Source organism: Rattus norvegicus, chromosome 1 (assembly GCF_036323735.1).
Source record: "Rattus norvegicus strain BN/NHsdMcwi chromosome 1, GRCr8, whole genome shotgun sequence".
In the NCBI taxonomy this organism is placed as follows: domain Eukaryota; kingdom Metazoa; phylum Chordata; class Mammalia; order Rodentia; family Muridae; genus Rattus; species Rattus norvegicus.
In genome coordinates, this window is record NC_086019.1 from 81,469,300 (window position 1) to 81,495,052 (window position 25,753).

The 25,753-nt window shown below is 39.0% G+C and overlaps 1 protein-coding gene across 4 annotated transcripts in view; it reads right to left on the minus strand.

Moving 5' to 3' along the window:
• Window positions 1–393: 393 nt before the first annotated feature.
• Window positions 394–25,753, minus strand: part of Vom1r47 (vomeronasal 1 receptor 47) — a 129,920-nt gene continuing 104,560 nt past the window's right edge. For 2 of the 4 annotated variants that reach the window (XM_063270359.1, XM_063270367.1), the window contains exon 4: window positions 394–14,321. In XM_063270359.1, the coding sequence (XP_063126429.1) occupies window positions 3,370–4,284 (915 nt within the window). In that variant the 5' untranslated portion in view covers window positions 4,285–14,321 and the 3' untranslated portion in view covers window positions 394–3,369. Of the gene's footprint in view, window positions 14,322–17,380; window positions 17,536–17,824; window positions 21,338–25,753 lie in introns of those variants that run through there. The other 2 variants (XM_063270370.1, NM_001008916.2) reach the window with 2 other exon arrangements.

Sequence of the window (25,753 nt, forward strand, 5' to 3'; positions counted from 1 at the left end):
CATGGACTGACCCTGGACTCTGACCCCATAGGTAGCAATGAATATCCTAGTAAGAGCACCAGTGGAAGGGGAAGCCCTGGTCCTGCTAAAACTGAACCCCCAGTGAACTAGACTGTTGGGGGGAGGGCGGCAATGGGGGGAGGTTTGGGAGGGGAACACCCATAAGGAAGGGGTGGGGGGAGGGGGATGTAAGAAAAAAAATAAAGAGAGACATTGTTCTGTGAAAAAAAAAAGAATTTTTAGCCGAGGAATATAGAATGGGTACAAAGCACCTAAAGAGGTTGGGGATTTGGCTCAGTGGTAGAGCGCTTGCCTAGCAAGTGCAAGGCCCTGGGTTCGGTCCCCAGCTCCGGAAAAAAAAAAAAAAAAAAAAACAACAACAAAACCCAAAGAAATGTTCATCATCTTTAGTCACCAGGGAAATGCAAATCAGAACAACCCTGAGATTCCATCTCACACCAGTGAGAATGGCTAAGATCAAAAACTCAGGGGACAGCAGATGCTGTCGAGGATGTGGAGAAAGGGGAACACTCCTCCATTGTTGGTGGAATTTCAAACTGGTACAACCACTCTGGAAATCAGTCTGGAGGTTCCTCAGAAAATTGGACATTGAACTACCTGAGGACCCAGCTATACCTCTCCTGGGCATATACATCAAAGATACTCCAACATACAACAAAGACACATGATCCACTATGTTAATAGCAGCCTTATTTATAATAGCCAGAAGCTAGAAATAACCCACATGCCCTTCAACAGAGGAATGGATACAGAAAATGTGGTACATCTGTACAATTGAGTACTACTCAGCTATCAAAATCAATGACTTCATGAAATTCATAGGTAAATGGATGGAACTAGAAAATACCATCCTGAGTGAGGTAACCCAATCACAGAAAAAAAAAACACATAACATGCACTCATTGATAAGAGGATATTATCCCAAAAACTCGAATTTCCCTAGATGCAATCCACAGACCACATGAAGCTCAAAAAGAAGGATGACCAAAATGCAGATGCTTTACTCCCTAAAATGGGGTTCAAAAATGTCCATAGGAGGGGATATGGAGACAAAGTTTAAAGCAGAGACTGAAGGAATGGCCACCTGCCCCACATGTGGCATATATATATATATATATATATATATATATATATATATATATATATATATATATATACAGCCACCAAAATTAGATAAGATTGATGAAGCTAGGAACTGTATGCTGGCAGGGACCGGATATAGATCTCTTCTTTTTTTTTTTTTTGGTTCTTTTTTTCGGAGCTGGGGACCGAACCCAGGGCCTTTTGCTTCCTAGGTAAGCGCTCTACCACTGAGCTAAATCCCCAGCCCCTAGATCTCTTTTGAGAGACACATCCGGAGCATGTCCAATACAGAGATGAACACTAGCAGCAAACCAGTGATCTAAGAATGGGACCCCTGTTGGAGGAATTAGAGAAAGGACTGAAAGAGCTGAAGGTGCTTGCATCCCCATAAGAACAACAATGCCAAACAACCAGAGCTTCTAGTGACTAAACCACTACTCAAACACTGTACCTGGACTGACCCGTGGTTCCACCTTCATATGTAGTAGAGGAGGTCCTTGTTGGGCACCAGTGGAAGGAGAAGCCCTTGGTCTTGCCAAGGTTGGACTCCCAGTGCAGGGTAGTGTTTAGGGGATGGTGGTAAGTGCGGGTGAATAGCAGGAACAACCTTATGGGGGAGTCGGAGGGGATAGGGGGCTTATGGACAGGGAACCAAGAAAAGTAATAACATTTGAAATATAAATAAAGAAATATATCCAATAAAACAAAAATGAAAAAAACTAAAGGCTGAAAAAAACTAGTGTAATTCCTCAAGAGAGAGAGAGAGAGAATCCAGAGGTATATTTTTCTGAAGAAAAAAGTTTATTCCAAGAACAATTTATAAACCGTTGAAATATTTTTATCAAGCTTTTAGAAAGTGGATGTTATATCATATGACACGTAGGAGACAGAGGCAATGAAGATAATTATGTTAGTAAAATGAACCTAATATATCACAGGGGATAGTGACAATTTTTAATTCTTTATATTTTAAAGCATTCATTAATTGTACATAGTAATGGATTACATTATGTTGCTTTCATTTATGTGTATTAAGTTACTTTGTCATATTTATCCATCATTATATCATCTATATCTCCCATTTTTTACTCTCCCAATTTTTCTCTGAAAAATTCCACTCTGAAGTGGAAATTTTTGATTACTCTAACAACTCAGTTTTGCCATACGATATGTTTCTTGGAACTCTCTTTAGTGAAGGTGTTTTGCTGAAACTGATATGTAAGAGGATGTTTGTTGAGAATGGGCATGGCACGTGGTATTTTTCTGGAAGCTTTCTTGCAAGAATACATGTGATATTTTGCTGAAACAGACACTTGAGACACCCTCTGATAGTTAGAAATATAAATATAACCACACAGACAATGAGGATTTTTTTGCATTAGTATGTTATGCAACCTTTTGCTGATCTTCACTGATCTTGTAGTGAATTTGTAGAGCGAAATGTGTCAAAGAAATTCTTGTGGTATTTCAGCTGGTTCTTGCTGCTTCTGCAGACTCATGTCAATTCAGAGGATCCTTGTGGTTTCTTCTGGATCCAGCTGCTGCTACTGATTCTTGTTTGGTATTTGTCAATTGGATTGGACTGCCACTACTTATTTATGTTAATATTTTAGACTGAACTGCTGATACCCCTGACAACAAAGATTGGAATCCTCCGAAGAAATACTTCTAAACAGGTCCATATCCCCCTTGTCCTATTAAACATCTTTCTCTCCAACCATTCATTGGTCCATGGACTAGAAGTGAGATCGAAGTGTTTAAGAATGCTTACTAGAGTAGATTTTGAAAAATCTTAGCCTATACTTCTCAATAATCCATATTTTCCCTTCATTTTCCTTTGTGCCTTGATTTCACGTGAAAGTACATGTAATATTTGTCTTTCTGACACTGACTAATATTGTAAGGCGATTTTCTCATTCATTTTTCTACAACATTTTCAGACCAGATGATAGCTGAAGAGTTGTAATGCCTATATTTGAAAAGCAATAGACAAATGCTTGGAGGTAGAGAGAGGGATCAGTGTGGAAAAGTTTTATAATGATTTTGCAAAGGAAACTGAGTTCAGCTTGCAGAAACCACATCAGGTGGCTTATGGCTCCAATGTATTTCCAGTTTCAGAGGATCCAATATACTCTTCTTGCAGATATGAGCACAGATAATCTATGTGATACCTATATTTACACTGAGGTATACACATACACACACACACATTTATATATGTATGTATATAATAAAAAATTTTAAACATGCAATGTTTGGATGGAGTTAGCTCTTACCACAAAAGGGTAAAAATAGTCTGAAACTACACTTAATATTGCTAATAAGAACAAAGGGACAAAATATGGAAAAGCATATTTCTAGAAATATAAATATACTTACTCGCCAAATCACTGAAACTTTGGAGTAGGTTGTAAAGATTACACGTATAGAAGAGATTGTATAAGAGATGATAAATGTGCACACCAGGATGAGAATAGTTTGGGTAGCTCTGTCCTCAGGTGAGACTTTCAGAAAGTGTTGAGCAGTATAGATATGTTTGACTTGTCTCTTATGTTTGTAGAGAATACTAACCATATAGACACTTGAGCAGGCCATGAGACCCAGACACAGGCCATCATAGAAGCACAGTAAGAACATATACAGTGCAATTGCCATATTTCTGGGAGCAAACCATGAGCAGTATCCATAACTATTCATGTTTGTCACATTTTTGCTGTAAGTGGGGACTGTCACTTTTACTGGAGTGATGATGTTTAAAAGCAAATGCACAAACCAATTGACTAAGCAGGAAGAACCAATATACTTCACCGCTCTGTGTTTAAGCATCATCCACCTAGAGTTGCTGGGACTGATTGTGATTGCTTGGAAGCAACTCAGTAGGCACATTGCATACAGAGACATCCCTCTTGTTACTCGGTAAATATACATTACAAATTTGCATCCAATATCATCCAGGGATTCTTTAAAACCAAAATCTGACAGTATCTGTGGAATGCCTTTTGAGATGATAGACAAACAGTTGGCAAAAGTTAAGTGCTCCATAATCAGATCTTTAGGCATTAAATGTTTTCTACTGAATAGGAAGGTGACATAATAACATAGTATTGAGCAATTGCCAAGCATTCCAATTACAATCTGGAAGAAGAGGAATATTCCCATTGGCAAGTTTGGAGAAATCATTTTCTTTTATTTTCTTCTTCTTTTTTCTTACAAAAACAACATTTAATTGGGGCCTTCTTACAGGTTCAGGTTCAGTTCAGCATCATCAAGGCATTTACATTCCTATTAAAAAGATAAATTAAGAAAACCCGGCCCACAGCTCCCTGCTCTCAAACTCCATGGGCGAGAGAGCTCACTGCACCCGGAGAAGTGGGCACTCCTGAGACTGCACAGCGAGAGGGACCACAAATACTGCACACCCCTGCCCACATCCCTGGCCCAAGAGGAAACTGTATAGGACTTCTGGGAACAGGAAGAAAGGGGCAGGCTCCTTGCTGTCCAGACACCACACAGACCTGAAGGGAACCAATCAACAGCTCCCTGCACCCAAATTCCGTGGTAGGGAGAGCTAAAACTTCAGAGGGGCAGACACTCTGGAGAAACCAGAAGAGACTACATTCTGCCCACATTTCTGACTCCAGAGGAAAACATCTAATGCCATCTGGGACCCCAGCGCACAGGGCCTGGCAAAAGGCGGGGCAGGCCCTTCTGGTTGCCACCCCCACGGAGACCTCAAACACAGTGCCCCAGGAGCAACTTCAGGCTCAGGACCACAGGTAAGACCAACTTTTCTGCTCCAAGTGACCTGCCTGGTGGACTCAGGAAACACACCCACAGGAACAGCTGAAGACCAGTAGACAAGAAAGACTACCTGCCTGAAAGCAGAACACGCTATTCCCATAACTGGCTGCAAGAAAACAGGAATACAGGTCTACAACACTCCTGAAATACAGGCTTATAGGACAGTCTAGCCACTGTCAGAAATAGCAGAAAAAGGTAACACCAGAGACAACCTGATGGCGAGAGGCAAGCACAGGAATCCAAGTAGCAGAAATCAAGACTACATGGCATCATCGGAACACAATTCTCCCACCAAAGCAAACACTGAATATCCAAACACAACAGAAAAAGCAAGAACTTAATTTTAAATCACATTTGAACATGATGATGGAGGACTTCAAGAAAGACATAATGAACTCCCTTGGAGAAATGCAGGAAAACATAAATAAACAAGTAGAACCCTATAGAGAGGAATCACAAAAATCCCTGAAAGAATTCCAGGAAAACAAACAGGTAAAGTACTTAAAAATGCAAATAGAAGCAATAAAGAAAGCACAAAGGGAGACAACCCTGGATATAGAAAACCAAAGGAAGAGACAAGGAGCCGTAGATACACAATCATCACCAACAGAATACAAGAGATAGAAGAGAAAATCTCAGGAGCAGAAGAGTCCATAGAAATCATTGACACAATGGTCAAAGATAATGTAAAACGGAAAAGGCTACTGGTCCAAAACATACAAGAAATCCAGGACTCAATGAGAAGATCAAACCTAAGGACAATAGGTTTGGAAGAGAGTGAAGACTACCAGCTCAAAGGACCAGTAAATATCTTCAACAAAATCATAAAAGAAAACTTCCCTAACCTAAAGAAAGAGATGCCCATAAACATACAAGAAGCCTACAGAACTCCAAATAGATTGGACCAGAAAAGAAACTCCTCCCTTCACATAATAGTCAAAACACAAAACGCACAAAACAAAGAAAGAATATTAAAAGTAGTAAGGAAAAAAGGTTAAGTAACATATAAAGGCAGACCTATCAGAATCACACAGACTTCTCGCCAGAGACTATGAAAGCCAGAAGATCCTGGACAGATGTCATACAGACCCTACAAGAACCAAAATGCTAACCCAAGTTACTGTATCCAGAAAAACTCTCAAATAACATAGATGGAGAAACCAAGATATTCCATGACAAAACCAAATTTACACAATATCTTTCTACAAATCCAGCCCTACAAAGGATAATAAATGGTAAAGCTCAACATAAGTAGCCAAGCTACACCCTAGAAAAAGCCAGAAACTAATCGTCTTGGCAACAAAACAAAGAGAAGAAAAGCACACAAACATAATCTCACATCCAAAAACGAATATAACAGGAAGCAAGGATCACTATTCCTTAATATCTCTCAACATCAATGGACTCAACTCCCCAATAAAAAGACATATTAACATATCAACAAAGAGGGCATGCAATGAGGACCTTGCAATCTGCTGCCTACAGGAAACACACCTCAGAGACAAAGAAAGACACTACCTCAGAATGAAAGGCAAGAAAACAACTTTCCAAGCAAATGGTCTGAAGAAGGACGCTGCAGTAGCCATTATAATATCGAATAAAATCGATTTTCAAACAAAAGTCATCAAAAAAGATAAGGAAGGACACTTCATATACATGAAAGGAAAAATCCACCAAGATGAACCCTCAATCCTAAATATCTATGCTCCAAATACAAGGGCACCTACATACATAAAAGAAACCTTACTAAAGCTCAAAACACACATTGCATCTCACACAATAATAGTAGGAGATTTCAACACCCCACTCTCAGCAATGGAGAGATCATGGAAACAGAATTTAAACAGAAAATAGACATACTAAGAGAAGTCATGATCCAAATAGACTTCACAGATATTTATAGAACAGTCTATCCTAAAACAAAAGGATATACATTCTTCTCACCACCTCATGGTACTTTCTCCAAAATTGACCAGAGAATTGGTCATAAAACAGGCTTCAATAGATACAGAAAGATAGAAATAATTCCATGCATCCTATCAGACAACCACAGGCTAAAGCTGGTCTTCAATAACAATAAGGGAAGAATGCCCAAATATACATATAAGTTGAACAATGCTCTACTCAATGATAACCTGGTTAAGGAAGAAATAAAGGAAGAAATTAAAGTCTTCTTAGAATTTAATGAAAATGAAGGTACAACGTACCGAAATTTATGGGACACAGTGAAAGCTGTGCTAAGAGGAAATATCATAGCTCTGAGTGCCTGCAGAATGAAACAGGAGAGAACATATATCAGCAGCTTGACAGCACACCTAAAAGCTCTAGAACAAAAAGAAGCAAATACACTCAAGAGGAGTAGAAGGCAGGAAATAATGAAACTCAGAGCTGAAATCAACCAAGTAGAAGCAAAAAGGACGATACAAAGAATCAGCAAAACCAAAAGCTAGTTCTTTGATAAAATCAACAAGATAGATAAATCCTTAGCGAGACAAAGGAGCAGACACAGAGAATGTGTCCAAGTTAAAAAAATCAGAAATGAAAAGGGAGACAAAATTACAGAATCAGAGGAAATTCAAAAAATCATCAGATCCTACTACAAAAGCCTATATTCAACAATACTTGAATATATCGAGGAAATGGACAGTTTCCTAGTCAGATACCAGGTACCAAAGTTAAATCAGGTATTGATAAACCATTCAAACAGCCCGATAAGTCCTAAAGAAATAGAAGCATTCATTAAAGGTCTCCCAATTAAAAAGAGCCCAGGTCCAGATGCGGTCAGTGCTGAATTATATCAGACCTTCATACAAGACCTCATACCAATACTATCCAAACTATTCCACAAACTTGAAACAGATGGAGCACTACCAAATTCCTTCTAAGAAGCCAAAATTATTCTTATACCTAAACCACACAAAGACCCAACAAAGAAAGAGAACTTCAGACCAATTTCCCTTATGAATATAGATGCAAAAATACTCAATAAATTTCTTGTAAACCAATGCTGGCAAGGATGTGGAGAAAGAGGAAGACTCCTCAATTGTTGGTGGGATTACAGACTGGGACAACCATTCTGGAAATCAGTCTGGAGGTTTCTCAGAAAATTGGACATTGAACTGCCTGAGGACCCAGCTATGCCTCTCTTGGGAATATACCCAAAAGATGCCCCAACATATAACAAAGACACATGCTCCACTATGTTCGTAGCAGCCTTATTTATAATAGCCAGAACCTGGAAAGAACCCAGATGACTTTCAACAGAGGAATGGATACAGACATTGTGGTACATGTACACAGTGGAATATTACTCAGCTATCAAAAACAATGACTTTATGAAATTCATAGACAAATGGATGGAACTGGAAAATATCATCCTGAGTGAGGTAACCCAATCACAGAAAAACACACGTGGTATGTACTCATTGATAAGTGGATAATAGCCCAAATGCTCGAAATACCCTAGATGCACAGAACACATGAAACTCAAGAAGGATTAACAAATTGCGAATGTTTCACTCCTCCTTTAAAAGGGGAACAAGAATACCCTTGGGAGGGAATAGTGAGGCAAAGTTTAGAACAGAGGAGGAACGAACACCCATTCAGAGCCTGCCCCACATGTGACCTACACATATACAGCCACCAAACTAGATAAGATGGATGAAGCAAAGACATGCAGGCTGACAGGATTCGGATGTAGATCTCTCCTGAGAGACACAGCCAGAATATATCAAATACATAGGCAAATGCCATCATTAAACCACTAAACTGAGAACGGGACCCTCGTTGAAGGAATCTTAGAAAGGACTGAAAGAGCTTAAGGGGCTTGTGACCCCATATGAATAACAATGCCAACCAACCAGAGCTTCAAGGGACTAAGCCACTAACCAAAGACTATATATGGACTGACCTTGGACTCCAACTACATACATAGCAATGAATAGCCCAGTAAGAGCACTAGTGGAAAGGAAGCCCTTCGTCCTGTCAAGACTGAACCCCCAGTGAATGTGATTGTTGGGGGGAGGGCAGTAATGGGGGGAAGACTGGGAGGGGAACACGCATAGAAAAGGGGAAGTGGAGGGGTTGGGGGATGTTGGCCCAGAAACTAGGAAGGGAAATAACAATTCAAATGTAAATAAGAAATACTCAAGTTAATAAAAATGGAAAAATATTCTTGCAAACCGAATTCAAGAGCACATCATAACAATCATCCATCATGATCAAGTAGGCTTCATCCCAGGCATGCAGGAATGGTTTAATATATGGAAAACTTTCAAAGTAATCCACTATATAAACAAACTGAAAGATAAAAATCACATGATCATTTCATTAGATGCTGAGAAAGCATTTGACAAAATTTAACACCCGTTCATGATAAAAGTCCTGGAAAGAACCGGAATTCAAGGCCCATACCTAAACATAGTAAAAGCCATATACAGCAAACCAGTAGCTATTATTACACTAACTGGAGAGAAAGTTGAAACATTCCCACTGAAGTCAGGGACTAGACAAGGCTGCCCACTCTCTCCCTACTTATTCAATATAGTTCTTAAATTCTAGCCACAGCAATCAGACAACAAATGGAGATCAAAGGGATACAGATTGGAATAGAAGTCAAAATATCACTACTTGCAGATGATGTGATAGTATATTTCAGTGATCCCAAAAGTTCCAAGAGAGAAATACTAAAGCTGATAAACACCTTCAGCAAAGTGGCTGGGTATAAAATTAACTCAAATGAATCAGTAGCCTTCCTCTACACAAAAGAGAAACAAGCTGAGAAAGAAATTAAGGCAACGGCACCCTTCATAATACTCCCAAATAATATAAAATACCTCGGTGTGACTTTAACCAAGCAAGTGAAAGATCTGGAAGATAAGAACTTCAAACCACTGAAGAAAGAAATTGAAGAAGACCTTAGACGATGGAAATATCTCCCATGCTCCTGGATTGGCAAGATGAACATAGTAAAAATGGCCATTTTACCAAAAGCCATTTATAGATTCAATGCAATACCCATCAAAATACCAATCCAATTCTTCAAAGAGTTAGACAGAAAAAATTGCAAATTCAAGTGGAATAATAAAAAACCCAGGATAGCTAAAACTATCCTCAACAATAAAAGGACTTCAGGGGGAATCACTATCCCTGAACTCAAGCAGTATTACAGAGCAATAGTGATAAAAACTGCATGGTATTGGTACAGAGACAGACAGATAGACCAGTGGAATAGAATTGAAGACCCAGAAATGAATCCACACACCTATGGTCACTTGATTTTTGACAAAAGTGCCCAAACAATCCAATTTGAAAAAGATAGCATTTTCAGTAAATGGTGCTGGTTCAACTGGAGGTCAGCATTTAGAAGAATGCAGATCTATCCATGCTTATCACCCTGTACAAAGCTCAAGTCCAAGTGGATCAAGGACCTCCATATCAAACCAGATACATTCAAACTAATTGAAGAAAAAGTGGGGAAGAATCTCGAACACATGGGCACTGAAGGAAATTTCCTGTACAAAACACCCATGGCTTATGATCTAAGATCAAAAATGCAGAAATGGGATCTCATAAAACTGCAAATCTTCTGTAAAGTCAAGGACACGGTTGTTAAGACAAAACGGCAACCAAAAGATTGGGAAAAGATCTTTACCAATCCTACAATTGATAGAGGGCTTATATCCAAAATATATAAAGGACTCAAGAAGTTAGACTGCAGGGAGACAAATAACCCCATTAAAAAAGGGTTCAGAGCTGAACAAAAATTAACAGCTGAGGAATGCCAAATGGCTGAGGAACACCTAAAGAAATGTTCAACATCTTTAGTCATAAGGGAAATGCAAATCAAAACAACCCTGAGATTTCACCTCACACCAGTGAGAATGGCTAAGTTCAAAAACTCAGGTGACAGCAAATGCTTGCAAGGATGTGGAGAAGGAGGAAAACTCCTCCATTGTTGGTGGGATTGCAGACTGGTACAACCATTCTGGAAATCAGTCTGTAGGTTCCTCAGAAAATTGGACAGTGAACTACCTGAGGACCCAGCTATACCTCTCTTGGGCATATACCCAAAAGATGCCCCAACATATAACAAGGACACATGCTCCACTATGTTTATAGTAGTCTTATTTATAATAGCCAGAAGCTGGAAAGAACCCAGATGCCCTTCAACAGAGGAATGGGTATAGAAAATGTTGTACATCTATATAATGGAATACTACTCAGCTCTCAAAAACAATGACTTTATGAAATTCATAGGCAAATGGATGGAACTGGAAACTATCATCCTGAGTGAGGTAACCCAATCACAGTATAACGCACATGTTCTGTACTCATTGATAAGTGGATATTAGCCCAAATGCTCGAATTACCCTAGATGCACAGAACACATGAAACCAAGAAGGGTGTCCAAAATGGGAATGCCTCATTCCTTCTTTAAAAGTGGAACAAGAATACCCTTGGGAGGGAATAGTGAGGCAAAGTTTAGAACAGAGGCAGAAGGAACACCCATTCAGAGCCTGCCCCACATGTGGCCCATACATATACAGCCACCAAACTAGATAAGATGGATGAAGCAAAGACGTGCAGGCCGACAGGATTCGGATGTAGATCTCTCCTGAGAGACACAGCCAGAATACAGCAAATACATAGGCGAATGCCATCATTAAACCACTGAACTGAGAACGGGACCCTCGTTGAAGGAATCTTAGAAAGGACCGAAAGAGTTTGAAGGGGTTGAGACCCCATATGAACAACAATGCCAAGCAACCAGAGCTTCGAGGGACTAAGCCACTACCCAAAGACCATACATGGACTGACCTTGGGCTCCAACCTCATAGGTAGCAATGAATAGCCCAGTAAGAGCACTAGTGGAAAGGAAGCCCTTGGTCCTGTCAAGACTGAACCCCCAGTGAACGGGATTGTTTGGGGGAGGGTGGTAATGGAGGGAGGATTGGGAGAGGAACACCCATAGAGAAGGGGAGGTGGAACGGTTAGCGGGATATTGGCCCGGAAACCTGGAAAGGGAATAATAATCGAAATGTAAATAATACCTATTTTAATAAAGATGGAAAAAAAGATAAATTAATTTATTACAGTCAAGAAATTTGGAAGCATATTAAATATCCAGTGTTTCATGAAGTTAACTTGAATTAAACATACATCATTTTACTGTATTTGTATAGCTCTCTCACTGATACAGACTATTTAATATTTTTCATTATAGAATTAGATATTTCTCTCTTTATATTACAATAAAATGTTAGGATACGTTTTCAAAAGTTTAAACCTTCCAAATGGGCATGGTGGTACACATTTTAATCCTAGGACTTAAAACACAGAAGCAGGCAGATATATGAATCTAAGACTATTCTGATCTATAAAGGCAATTCCAGGGCAATCACTGCTATACGCAGAGAATCCCATCCTCAAAAAAGAAAACAATGATTTGGGGTCAATTTCCAAGAAAAGAATTTTTAAAGCCATTACTTCTGAAGTTCACATGAAGCTGGATTCAAATCTCAAAAGAAACAGAAAACATTTGAGAATCATATTAACAATGGGCGATTAAGTGTTCAGAATACTTAAATAGTATTTTCTTTTAAGATTTGTCTTGTTTTTAATGGTCTGTGTGTTGGGAAGTGTCAGCAGAGACCAGAGGCTTGAGATGAGATGTCCTATAGCTATATTTGTAGATAACTGTGAACCACTGGTAGGAACTAGGAAATGAACTCATATTCAAAAGTTATAGAAATATGCACTCTTAATCACTGAATCATCTCTCTACTCTAAAAGGAATATTTAAAACTAAATTTAAAAATGCCTAAAATGTAAAGGAAATGAGAAATGGGTTCATGATTTGTACATATATATCCCATATGTTGGGATGCCCATCTACCAAAACATATTTTCTCATCTCTACACATGTATTCTGTATATGATGGACATGCCATTCCCAACAATATATTAATTATGTAATGAAAATTTAAAAGGCACTAGAATGATGATTGGCAGGGATGCAAGGAGAAAATGATTCATGGGCACTTAGATTTGAGTTTGTGATGAAATATAGTGATTAGCTGTAGTACATTACAATCATTTTTCACATTACTTAACTCTATAGTTCCAGTGGTCAACATGATGAATGTTTGGAGTTTGATATTAGTTCTAATCTTAAATCAATGGGATTGTGGTTAATATATGAGAAGTTCAGGTTATGTTGTATGGTATAGAGCTACAGTGATGGCAATCAACTAAAGTCATAACTGTCATGGGTTCTTAGCTTAGTGATATCAAATTTAGAGCCACAATAATGAGTTTGCTTTCTGTCTATAAGGAAGAATTGTAAGTATGTTAGATAAGTGTATAATGCGGTAGTGCTCTGTTTTGTTGCTTTGATTTGGGTTTCATATATTAACAGCAATCACTGACATCAGGCAGATATATGATAGCTTGTGAAACTCTGGACATTGGCAATGACAATAAGAACAGGAAAAGTCAAATATACCTGTGTCTATTCTTCAGATATAGAAAGGCCTATGTGGACAGACATCAAATTTGAAGGCCACTGTGTGAGTGTTTTTGTAGATAACACATGAGCTGGAACCATATAACAAACAAATATGGGGTATATTTACTGAAACACAAAAATATAATCAGAAAAATATCTGTCCTATTTTAGAATAGTTAATGTTCCTCTAACATGTATTTACCACTTAGTTGTAATTTACTCAATTTTTATTTCTTAATCTTCAAACACCCATAAAATTTATTTGTCTAGTGGAAAATCCACACTATAATTCTACCATTGATAAAAAACATTTAATTTACTAGTACTAGTATTAGATTCTGCCTACTACTATAATCTAATTATTTAGAAATAAAACAGAATGCAGTGCTTCCAGAAGTAAATAAATTGGTGGATATGAGGATTGAAATCAATAAAAGTACTTGAAGCAATTTTGTATAAGCTGGAGGTGTGAATCATAGTGTATCGAGCCATTGCAAGGCAAGAATTATGACCCTTACTACCATCAGTAAAGAAAAATGAAGAATCCAAATAAATCATCCTTTTAAAAACTAAAAATTAGGAAAAGAGAGACACAGGAAGAAATATTGAGAGTTAAATGAAGGAAAAGACAGAGTTAAGAGACAGAAGCTAACTGAAGAAAGGAAAGAAGAAAATGATGTGGTATCAGTGGTAAGAGAAACTCAGTAGCAGCTCATGGGAGGTGCAGGGTTTGTAGCTTAGGAAGGATTGGAGAGAGTATACTCTGCCCAGAGTTAAAATATCCCAATATCATCCAAAAACCTATTCAAGTACCCACTTCTTAATCAATACTAGAGGTCCCTTCCCTACCTTGACCTCTTTCTTTCTTTATCTTTCTTCCTTCTTTTCTCTCTTCATTTCAGCAGAGCTGTAGAAAGAAATTGTAATATACATTTTAAATATAACTAATATGAAGAAAGGCATTTAGGAAGAAAATGACAATGCATCTGAGATCAGGAGTGTGCCTTCTCTGAGGAGTGCTTTTTAAAGTCTTTAGTTCTTGCTACTTCTATGCTCTAGTCACTTATCTTAGTGTTCAAAAGATATCATGATGGTTTGTGTTGCAATGGGAAGTGAGTCTCTGCTAAACTGTGGAGAGACATTTGCCCTGACTTAAAGGCTCATAATCCCCTAGTATTACATCTCAGAAGATTGGTGTTTTTCAACTCATCTCTAAATCCATGACAGCATCTCCACAAGGGTGTGAAGTAACTTTTAGACACCTTGGTCTTGAGTTTCTAGAAGAAAAAAAAAGTGCAAATTATATCAGCAACTCCAAAGAAGCAATTAGGAATCATAATGAAAACTTTTTGTCATCCTTTAGAAAACAAAGGGTATGACAGAGAAGCATGCAGACGGCATGTCACTGCTATCAAAATATAAGCTAGTTGCATGGCCTTGCCCCCTGGAGATCCTTTCTCTATCACCCAGCTTTCTAGACCGTTTCAACACCTCAAAATTGTTTGATCCCAAAGACACTCCGGATAAACAGCTAACTGAGATTCCTATCAACATATTAGAGCATTTGCTGACTGCCAGACTCTTACAGCACAGCAAGTTCTTATTACAGAGTCCTGACTCCTCTCTGTATTTCTCACCCCTGGCACCTGCTCTAAACATCAATCTGTAGCCTATGAGCATCACATCCCTTCCCCATGCTTATTTTTTACATATATAAACACATTTTACCCAGGAGCTCTTAGGCTCTTGGTTCTCACATAACAAGCCTTTTATATACACTGTTAAAAGTCCTTTAGATATAACTGTAATTGTGTAATTAAACTATCTTAAACAAGGTATACTTTTTCTGTATGTAGAATTTGAATGCTAGGATATTTACTGAATATAAGTTATAGGAGAAAAAGAGACTCAAAACTCAAAGCAATCAAAGGGATGCTTTAGCTACATATTGAATCATACTTGCAAAGGGTACAGTGTAAGCATGAGCGGCACTACATGTAGCAGGACATAGCCTCAGGAAGTAAGAAGTAGCCTCTGCATAGAAGGAAGCAACCTCTATTAGCAGTATCTCAAATGGCATATGAATATCTTTTTAGGGTCTCAGTTAAAAATGCATACAGAGCCAACATATTCTAGTCCATCTACCTCTTCACTCTCTTTCCAGTATCTTGATGAGAATAAGGGAAAATACCCAAGTGCTATACACCATGCAAACACAATTGGATGTCTGGTGTGAGTGGCTAAGTAATCCTATGATTACCATCAGACTCTGAGTGCCCAAATTATGAATTTAGTATTCTATTCACTGGCCTCTTTACAAACAAATCATATGTTATTTTCATAACCACTGTGTGTCCCTGACCACATTTAAGTATTGAGAATTACTTTCACATTAATTTGCATTTATATCACCTTGGAGTTAAAACAAGAAGAAATTACAGGAACACATTCAAAAAAAGCAATTAGGAATAATTGAAAGGAATCTTTTGCCGTAAGGTCTTGGAGTGCTCAGTGCATTCCAGGAAGAAGTATAAAAGGCACAAAGGTTAAGGGCTAAGCAATGTTCCAGCGAGTGTAGGAGAAGAAAGGGCATTGGAGACTTTGATGTCAATAGTGGTATAGGGAGTGGTATCTAACAACCAACCTAGTAAAAAAAAACAAACACACGTGAAGACAAAACATTGACACCATGAAAAGAGAACAAAATAGCGCTCGTACTAAATGACACCTTTTTTTGTTTTTTGTTTTTTTTTGGCCAGGAAGCTTTTATTTTCTTTTTTATGATATTTTGTGTATTTATATTTCAAATGTTATCCCCTTTCTCCCTTCTCCCATACCTCCCCTCCTCCCCCTGCTTCTATGAGGATGCTCTAATTCCCACCCACCCACTCCTACCTCAATGCATTACCCTACATTGGGAAAACAAGCCTTCACAGGATAAAGTGCCTCTCCTCTCATTGATGCCAGATACATCCTCTGCTACATATGCAGATAGGGCTATGGGGTTCCTCTGTGTGTACTCTTTGGTTGGATGTATTAGTCCCTGGGAGCTCCGGGGCTCTGATTGGTTGATATTGTTCTTCTTATGGGGTTGCAAATTCCTTAAATTCCCTCAGTCTTTTATGGACTGAGCCAGGAAGTTTTTATAAGAATGTAAAAAAGGGAAAAACACCTGGTGATAATCCAAAAGAAGCAGGTTTCTGCTTGCAGCAAATACCTTACATTCTGTAAGTATATAATTAGTAGTTTTAAGATTACAGCAGGTTCATCAAGCAGGCATAAGGACTTCCCCCTGCAATTATTTAAGCCTTCTTACATGGACACTAGTCCTTGCCTGTTTAGTACCAGTTTACCAGTGAAAGTGAGCTGACAGTGAATCGATAGACAAGGAGAACACAGTACCTTCATCTGCACAGAGTTCCTTTTCTCCAACATGCTTTACCTGAATCCACAAGTCTTCCTCCTTCCCTTTGTACTATCATTATGGAATTAATTATTGGAAAGTATTTGCCCTTTTGGTCTATTTCTGGAGATAACATTGCATAGCACAGCTTCCATCCCTAGCCATTATCACTTACTATTTACTTGCTTCTTCTTGGAGTACGTTTTACAAGTCTGAAAGGGGTAAGTGAAATGTGGCTCAAGGCCTAATAGCTGTTGCCTCCCAATCTGAGGATTTGAATTCTGAGGGACCTACGCGGTGAAAGGGGATACATAAAGGTCTTCTCCCAACTGCAAGGCAAATCTTGCATTGTAATAATCTCTGCAGTGTCCAGTTCAAGGTCAGTGATGTAGGCTTAGTGGACTCTGATTTGAAACCATTCTGATGAGAATCGTCAGAAAGATTCAGTCAACTATGGCAGTTTGGTATCTGTTTTGCAACTTTCTCTCTTTCAATAATTGGTGAGTGTGTTAAAGCTACAAATTGAAAAGAGAAGAGAAAGTGGAGCAAACTTGGGGTCTTACCTGTGGGCTTAGGAGTGAGTGCGCTCCTGAGAGACCAGTTCTCTCTGGGCATGTTTTGGTCTGAAGGGCTGTGGGACAGCCTTAGGTCTGAAAGCAGATAGAGACCAGAAGAGTCCTATTTCCTGGAGATAGTCTTTTAAGGTTCCATCTTCACACTGTTGGACATCACAGCTAAGGTTAACCACATTGAGTGCTGGGAAACTCCTACCTCCCAGGATGTTGGGATTATCTCAAGATTCCTCACACCTCCCAAGCCCCACAACTAGCAGCTACATACTTCTGTCCATTCACCTAGCCCTTGAGACTTCCCTTTTGTCTCCCACAATACCTGATCCTGCCCCCCATTCCTCTCCCATCTCCTCTCCCTTCCACCTAGTATCTGCTTCCCTCTGCCTCCCATGAATATTTTGTACCACCTTCTAAGTGGGATCGAAGCATCCTCACCTGGGCCTTCATTCTTGTTTAACTTCTTAGATCCTGTGGGGGTATATCATGGGTATTTTGTATTTTTGGAGAATATCCACTTATCAGGGAGTGCATACCATGCATATCCTTTTGGGACTGGGTTACTTCACTCAGGATATTTCCAGGCCAATACATTGCCTACAAAATTCATGGTATCCTTGTTTTTAATACCTGAATAGAATTCCATTCTGCAAATGAAAAACAATTTCTGTATCCATTCTTCAATTGAGGGATATCTGGGTTCCTTCCTTGTTCTGGCTATTACAAATAAAGTTGCTTGTGGTATGGAAGCATCCTTTGTTTATATGCAGAGGAGTGGTGGATGGTTTGTATATGCTTGGTCCTAGGAGTGGCACTATTAGCAGGTGTGGTTTTGTTAGAGAAGATGGTATCACTGTGAGTGTGGTCTTTAAGACCTTCTTCCTAATTGCTTGGAAGCCAATCTTCTCCCAGAAATACTCAGATGAAGGTTTAGAACACTCAGCTCCTCCTGCATCATGCACAATGCCTGCCTAGATGCGGCCGTGCTCCTGCCTTTATGATAATGGATTTAACCCCAGCCCCTGTAAGCAAGTCCTAATTAAAGTCTGTTCTTATATGACTTGCTTTAATCAGGTTGTCTGTTCACAGCAGTAAAACCCTAGGTAAGACAAGTGGTATCTTTGCTATCTCTGGGTAGAACTATTTCCAGTATTCTGAGCAACTGCCAGATTAATTTCCAAAATGATTTTAAAAGTTTGCACTTCTACCAGCAATGGAAGAGTGTGCCTTTTTTCTGCATCCTCCCCAGTAAGTGCTGTCAGTTGAGTTTTGATCTTATCCATTCTGATTGGTATGTAAGGTAGAATTTCATGGTCATTTTTGATTTGCCTTTCCGTGATGACACTTCTTTAAGTGGTTCACAGTCATTTAAGATCCCTCTAAGGAGAATTCTCTGTTTAGCACTGTGCCTCATTTTTTAATTGGGTTATTCGAGTTTTTGGACTCTAACATTTTGAGTTTTTTATATATTTGGTATGTTAACCCTCTGTCAAATATAGGCTTAGTGAAGAATGTTTATCAATCTGTAGGTTGCTGTTTTGTACTATTGACTTACAGAAGATCTTCAGTTTCAAGAGGACTCATTTATCAGTTACTGATCTTAGAGCCTGAGCTGTTAGTGCTCTGTTCAGGAAAATTTCCCCTGTGCTAATGCATCCTAGACCATTTCCCACTGTCTTCTCTATTAGATTCAGTTTTTCTGGTCTTATATTGAAGTCTCTGATCCACTTGGACTTGAGCTTTGGGCAGCATGATAAATATGGAACAACTTACATTCTTCTACATGCAGACTGAGAGTCAAATCAGCACTATTTGTTGAAGATGCACCTTTCTTTCTTTCTTTCTTTTTTTTTTTTTTTTTTTTTTTTTTACTGTATGGATTTGGCTTCCTTGTCAAAGATCAAGTATCCAAAGGTATGTAGATTTATTTCTGGTTCTTCAATTCTGTTCCACTGATAGACCTCTCTGTCTCTGTACCAATATCATGCAGATTATATCCTATTGTTCTGTAATACAACTTGAGGTCATTGATGGTGATTTGCCTCAGAAGGTCTTTTATTGTTCAGAATTTTTTGCTATTTGGGGTTTTTTTCCCATATGAAGTTGAGAATTGGTCTTTCAAGGGCTCTAAAAACTGTGTTGGAATTTTGATAGAAATTGCATCAAAAATTTAGATTGAATTTAGTAAGATAGGCATTTTCATTCTGTAGGATTACTACATATCCATGAGCATGGGAGATCTTTCCAATTTCTAAGATCTTTAATTTCTATCTGGGGACTGAAGTTCTTGTCCTACATATCTTTCACTTGCTTGGTTTAGAGTTACACCCAGATACTATGCATCAGACTGTTTATTGTTTGCATAAAGGAAGATTTCAGATTTCTTTATGTCTAGCCACTTTGCTGAAGTTATCACCTTTAAGAGTTCTCTGATAGAATTTGGGGGTCATTATTATATACTATCATATCATTTGCAAATACTGGTACCTTGACTTCTTCCTTTCAAATTTTAATCTCTTTGATCTTATTTTCCTTGTCTTATCACTCTAGCTAGAACTTCAAGTACTATAATAAATAGACAGGGAGCCCTGTCTTGCCCCTGATTTTAGTGGGATTGCTTAAAGTTTCTCTCCATTTAATTTTATGTTGGCTGGTGGTTTTCTGTGTATTGCTTGTATTATGTTTAGGTATATGCCATAAATTTCTGATCTCTCCAAGGCTTTTAAAATGAAGATGGTCGGATTTTGTCAAAAGCTTTTTCAGCTTCTAATGAGACAATCATGTGATTTCTTTTTCCTCTGAGTTTGATTATACAGTGAAATACAGTGTTTATTTTCAATTGTCCTGTCTCTATGAACCAACAAATAACCAAAGGGCAGATAAAAATGTCTATGTGAATATAAATTGATAGGCCAAATATTAAAAGGAGTCTGAATAACAATCTACTTATTATCTATACAAAGGAATCAAAAAAAAAAGAAAGAAAGAAAAGAAAAAAGAAAAAACAAAAAGGACAGACCGATCAAGAAGAAAGCAAAAAAGATGACAGTATATAAGTTATGCCTAGAAAGACAAGCAATAACTTCAAAAAATGATCCCTGGTATTCTGGATACCACTAATAATGCACAACTTCGAACGTGCAGTACTGATTCTCACCCTATCACTCCAAAAAGAACAAAAAGTGCAACCTAAACAATCATGTAAATTTTCTCAATTAACCAAACCTATCAGCAGATTCCTACCCAGTGAGAGGAATTCTAAGCCTTTCCTTTTCTTCCTCACACTCAACCAGCTTTCCAACTACTTCTGTCTATTTTTAAGGATTTAGAGAAATTCAAACGACTCTGACTGGTCTCCCTTGCTGTAGCAAGTTCTGATAAAGTGTCAGTAGGTCTACAGATACATTATAAAAATAGGTTTGTTAAATATGTTACAAACGTGTGTACAATATTTTGGAATTGTTCTATTGTGTGTTGTAAGGGATTTGTTTGGTTCAATATGTTTCCTCTGAGTTTCTATCTTTAGCCGTTGACTTTTTATCAATGCATGGAGCCTACCATAAAAATACAACTGGAGAAACAGACCGGATAAACAGTTCTCTGCACCCAAATCCCGTGGGAGGGAGAGCTAAACCTTCAGAGAGGCAGACAAGCCTGGGAAACCAGAAGAGACTGCTCCCTGCACACACATCTCGGACGCCAGAGGAAAAAGCCAAAGACCATCTGGAACCCTGGTGCACTGAAGCTCCCGGAAGGGGTGGCACAGGTCTTCCTGGTTGCTGCCGCTGCAGAGAGCCCCTGGGCAGCACCCCACGAGCGAACCTGAGCCTCGGGACCACAGGTAAGACCAAATTTTCTGCTGCAAGAAAGCTGCCGGGTGAGCTTGGGACACACAGAAGCAGAATTTCTCTAGGACCAGGCACGTTCTCTGTTTACCGGAAGTCCCACACCCGCGGATCCCGGCCCGCAGCAGCTCTCTGCTCCCAGACCCGGTGAGAGAGAGACCCAACCGCCTGGTCAGGTGGGCACTCCTGAGGCTGCAGAGCAGAAGAGACCACCAACACTGCTCACCCCTGCCCACATCCCTGGCCCAAGAGGAAACTGTATAAGGCCTCTGGGCTCCCGTGGGTGAGGGCCCAGGAGCGGCAGGACACCTGCCTGAGACACCTCCAGAACCTGAAAGAAACAGACCGGATAAACAGTTCTCTGCACCCAAATCCCGTGGGAGGGAGAGCTAAACCTTCAGAGAGGCAGACAAGCCTGGGAAACCAGAAGAGACTGCTCCCTGCACACACATCTCGGACGCCAGAGGAAAAAGCCAAAGACCATCTGGAACCCTGGTGCACTGAAGCTCCCGGAAGGGGCGGCACAGGTCTTCCTGGTTGCTGCCGCTGCAGAGAGCCCCTGGGCAGCACCCCACGAGCGAACCTGAGCCACGGGACCACAGGTAAGACCAAATTTTCTGCTGCAAGAAAGCTGCCTGGTGAACTCAAGACACAGGCCCCCAGGAACAGCTGAAGACCTGTAGAGAGGAAAAACTACACGCCCGAAAGCAGAACACTCTGTCCCCATAACTGACTGAAAGAGAGGAAAACAGGTCTACAGCACTCCTGACACACAGGCTTATAGGACAGTCTAGCCACTGTCAGAAATAGCAGAACAAAGTAACACTAGAGATAATCTGATGGCGAGAGGCAAGCGCAGGAACCCAAGCAACAGAAACCAAGACTACATGCCATCATCGGAGCCCAATTCTCCCACCAAAACAAACATGGAATATCCAAACACACCAGAAAAGCAAGATCTAGTTTCAAAATCATATTTGATCATGATGCTGGAGGACTTCAAGAAAGACATGAACACACTTAGGGAAACACAGGAAAACATTAATAAACAAGTAGAAGCCTACAGAGAGGAATCGCAAAAATCCCTGAAAGAATTCCAGGAACACACAATCAAACAGTTGAAGGAATTAAAAATGGAAATAGAAGCAATCAAGAAAGAACACATGGAAACAACCCTGGATATAGAAAACCAAAAGAACAGACAAGGAGCTGTACATACAAGCTTCACCAACAGAATACAAGAGATGGAAGAGAGAATCTCAGGAGCAGAAGATTCCATAGAAATCATTGACTCAACTGTCAAAGATAATGTAAAGCGGAAAAAGCTACTGGTCCAAAACATACAGGAAATCCAGGTCTCAATGAGAAGATCAAACCTAAGGATAATAGGTATAGAAGAGAGTGAAGACTCCCAGCTCAAAGGACCAGTAAATATCTTCAACAAAATCATAGAAGAAAACTTCCCTAACCTAAAAAAAGAGATACCCATAGACATACAAGAAGCCTACAGAACTCCAAATAGATTGGACCAGAAAAGAAACACCTCCCGTCACATAATTGTCAAAACACCAAACGCACAAAATAAAGAAAGAATATTAAAAGCAGTAAGGGAAAAAGGTCAAGTAACATATAAAGGGAGACCTATCAGAATCACACCAGACTTCTCGCCAGAAACTATGAAGGCCAGAAGATCCTGGACTGATGTTATACAGACCCTAAGAGAACACAAATGCCAGCCCAGGTTACTGTATCCAGCAAAACTCTCAATTAATATGGATGGAGAAACCAAGATATTCCATGACAAAACCAAATTTACACAATATCTTTCTACAAATCCAGCACTACAAAGGATAATAAATGGTAAAGCCCAACATAAGGAGGCAAGCTATACCCTAGAAGAAGCAAGAAACTAATCGTCTTGGCAACAAAACAAAGAGAATGAAAGCACACAAACATAACCTCACATCCAAATATGAATGTAACGGGAAGCAATAATCACTATTCCTTAATATCTCTCAATATCAATGGCCTCAACTCCCCAATAAAAAGACATAGATTAACAAACTGGATACGCAACGAGGACCCTGCATTCTGCTGCCTACAGGAAACACACCTCAGAGACAAAGACAGACACTACCTCAGAGTGAAAGGCTGGAAAACAACTTTCCAAGCAAATGGTCAGAAGAAGCAAGCTGGAGTAGCCATTCTAATATCAAATAAAATCAATTTTCAATTAAAAGTCATCAAAAAAGATAAGGAAGGACACTTCATATTCATCAAAGGAAAAATCAACCAAGATGAACTCTCAATCCTAAATATCTATGCCCCAAATACAAGGGCAACTACAAACGTAAAAGAAACCTTACTAAAGCTCAAAACACACATTGCACCTCACACAATAATAGTGGGAGATTTCAACACCCCACTCTCATCAATGGACAGATCATGGAAACAGAATTTAAACAGTGATGTCGAGAGACTAAGAGAAGTCATGAACCAAATGGACTTAACGGATATTTATAGAACATTCTATCCTAAAGCAAAAGGATATACCTTCTTCTCAGCTCCTCATGGTACTTTCTCCAAAATTGACCATATAATTGGTCAAAAAATGGGCCTCAACAGGTACAGAAAGATAGAAATAATACCATGCGTGCTATCGGACCACCACGGCCTAAAACTGGTCTTCAATAACAATAAGGGAAGAATGTCCACATATACGTGGAAATTGAACAATGCTCTACTCAATGATAACCTGGTCAAGGAAGAAATAAAGAAAGAAATTAAAAACTTTTTAGAATTTAATGAAAATGAAGATACAACATACTCAAACTTATGGGATACAATGAAAGCTGTGCTAAGAGGAAAACTCATAGCGCTGAGTGCCTGCAGAAAGAAACAGGAAAGAGCATATGTCAGCAGCTTGACAGCACACCTAAAAGCTCTAGAACAAAAAGAAGCAAATACACCCAGGAGGAGTAGAAGGCAGGAAATAATCAAACTCAGAGCTGAAATCAACCAAGTAGAAACAAAAAGGACCATAGAAAGAATCAATAGAACCAAAAGTTGGTTCTTTGAGAAAATCAACAAGATAGATAAACCCTTAGCCAGACTAACGAGAGGACACAGAGAGTGTGTCCAAATTAACAAAATCAGAAATGAAAAGGGAGACATAACTACAGATTCGGAGGAAATTCACAAAATCATCAGATCTTACTATAAAAACCTATATTCAAAAAAATTTGAAAATCTTCAGGAAATGGACAATTTCCTAGACAGATACCAGGTATCGAAGTTAAATCAGGAACAGATAAACCAGTTAAACAACCCCATAACTCCTAAGGAAATAGAAGCAGTCATTAAAGGTCTCCCAACCAAAAAGAGCCCAGGTCCAGACGGGTTTAGTGCAGAATTCTATCAAACCTTCATAGAAGACCTCATACCAATATTATCCAAACTATTCCACAAAATTGAAACAGATGGAGCCCTACCGAATTCCTTCTACGAAGCCACAATTACTCTTATACCTAAACCACACAAAGACACAACAAAGAAAGAGAACTTCAGACCAATTTCCCTTATGAATATCGACGCAAAAATACTCAATAAAATTCTGGCAAACCGAATTCAAGAGCACATCAAAACAATCATCCACCATGATCAAGTAGGCTTCATCCCAGGCATGCAGGGATGGTTTAATATACGGAAAACCATCAACGTGATCCATTATATAAACAAACTGAAAGAACAGAACCACATGATCATTTCATTAGATGCTGAGAAAGCATTTGACAAAATTCAACACCCCTTCATGATAAAAGTCCTGGAAAGAATAGGAATTCAAGGGCCATACCTAAACATAGTAAAAGCCATATACAGCAAACCAGTTGCTAACATTAAACTAAATGGAGAGAAACTTGAAGCAATCCCACTAAAATCAGGGACTAGACAAGGCTGCCCACTCTCTCCCTACTTATCCAATATAGTTCTTGAAGTTCTAGCCAGAGCATTCAGACAACAAAAGGAGATCAAAGGGATACAGATCGGAAAAGAAGAGGTCAAAATATCACTATTTGCAGATGACATGATAGTATATTTAAGTGATCCCAAAAGTTCCACCAGAGAACTACTAAAGCTGATAACTTCAGCAAAGTGGCTGGGTATAAAATTAACTCAAATAAATCAGTTGCCTTCCTCTATACAAAAGAGAAACAAGCCGAGAAAGAAATTAGGGAAATGACACCCTTCATAATAGACCCAAATAATATAAAGTACCTCGGTGTGACTTTAACCAAGCAAGTAAAAGATCTGTACAATAAGAACTTCAAGACACTGAGGAAAGAAATTGAAGAAGACCTCAGAAGATGGAAAGATCTCCCATGCTCATGGATTGGCAGGATTAATATAGTAAAAATTGCCATTTTACCAAAAGCAATCTACAGATTCAATGCAATCCCCATCAAAATACCAATCCAATTCTTCAAAGAGTTAGACAGAACAATTTGCAAATTCATCTGGAATA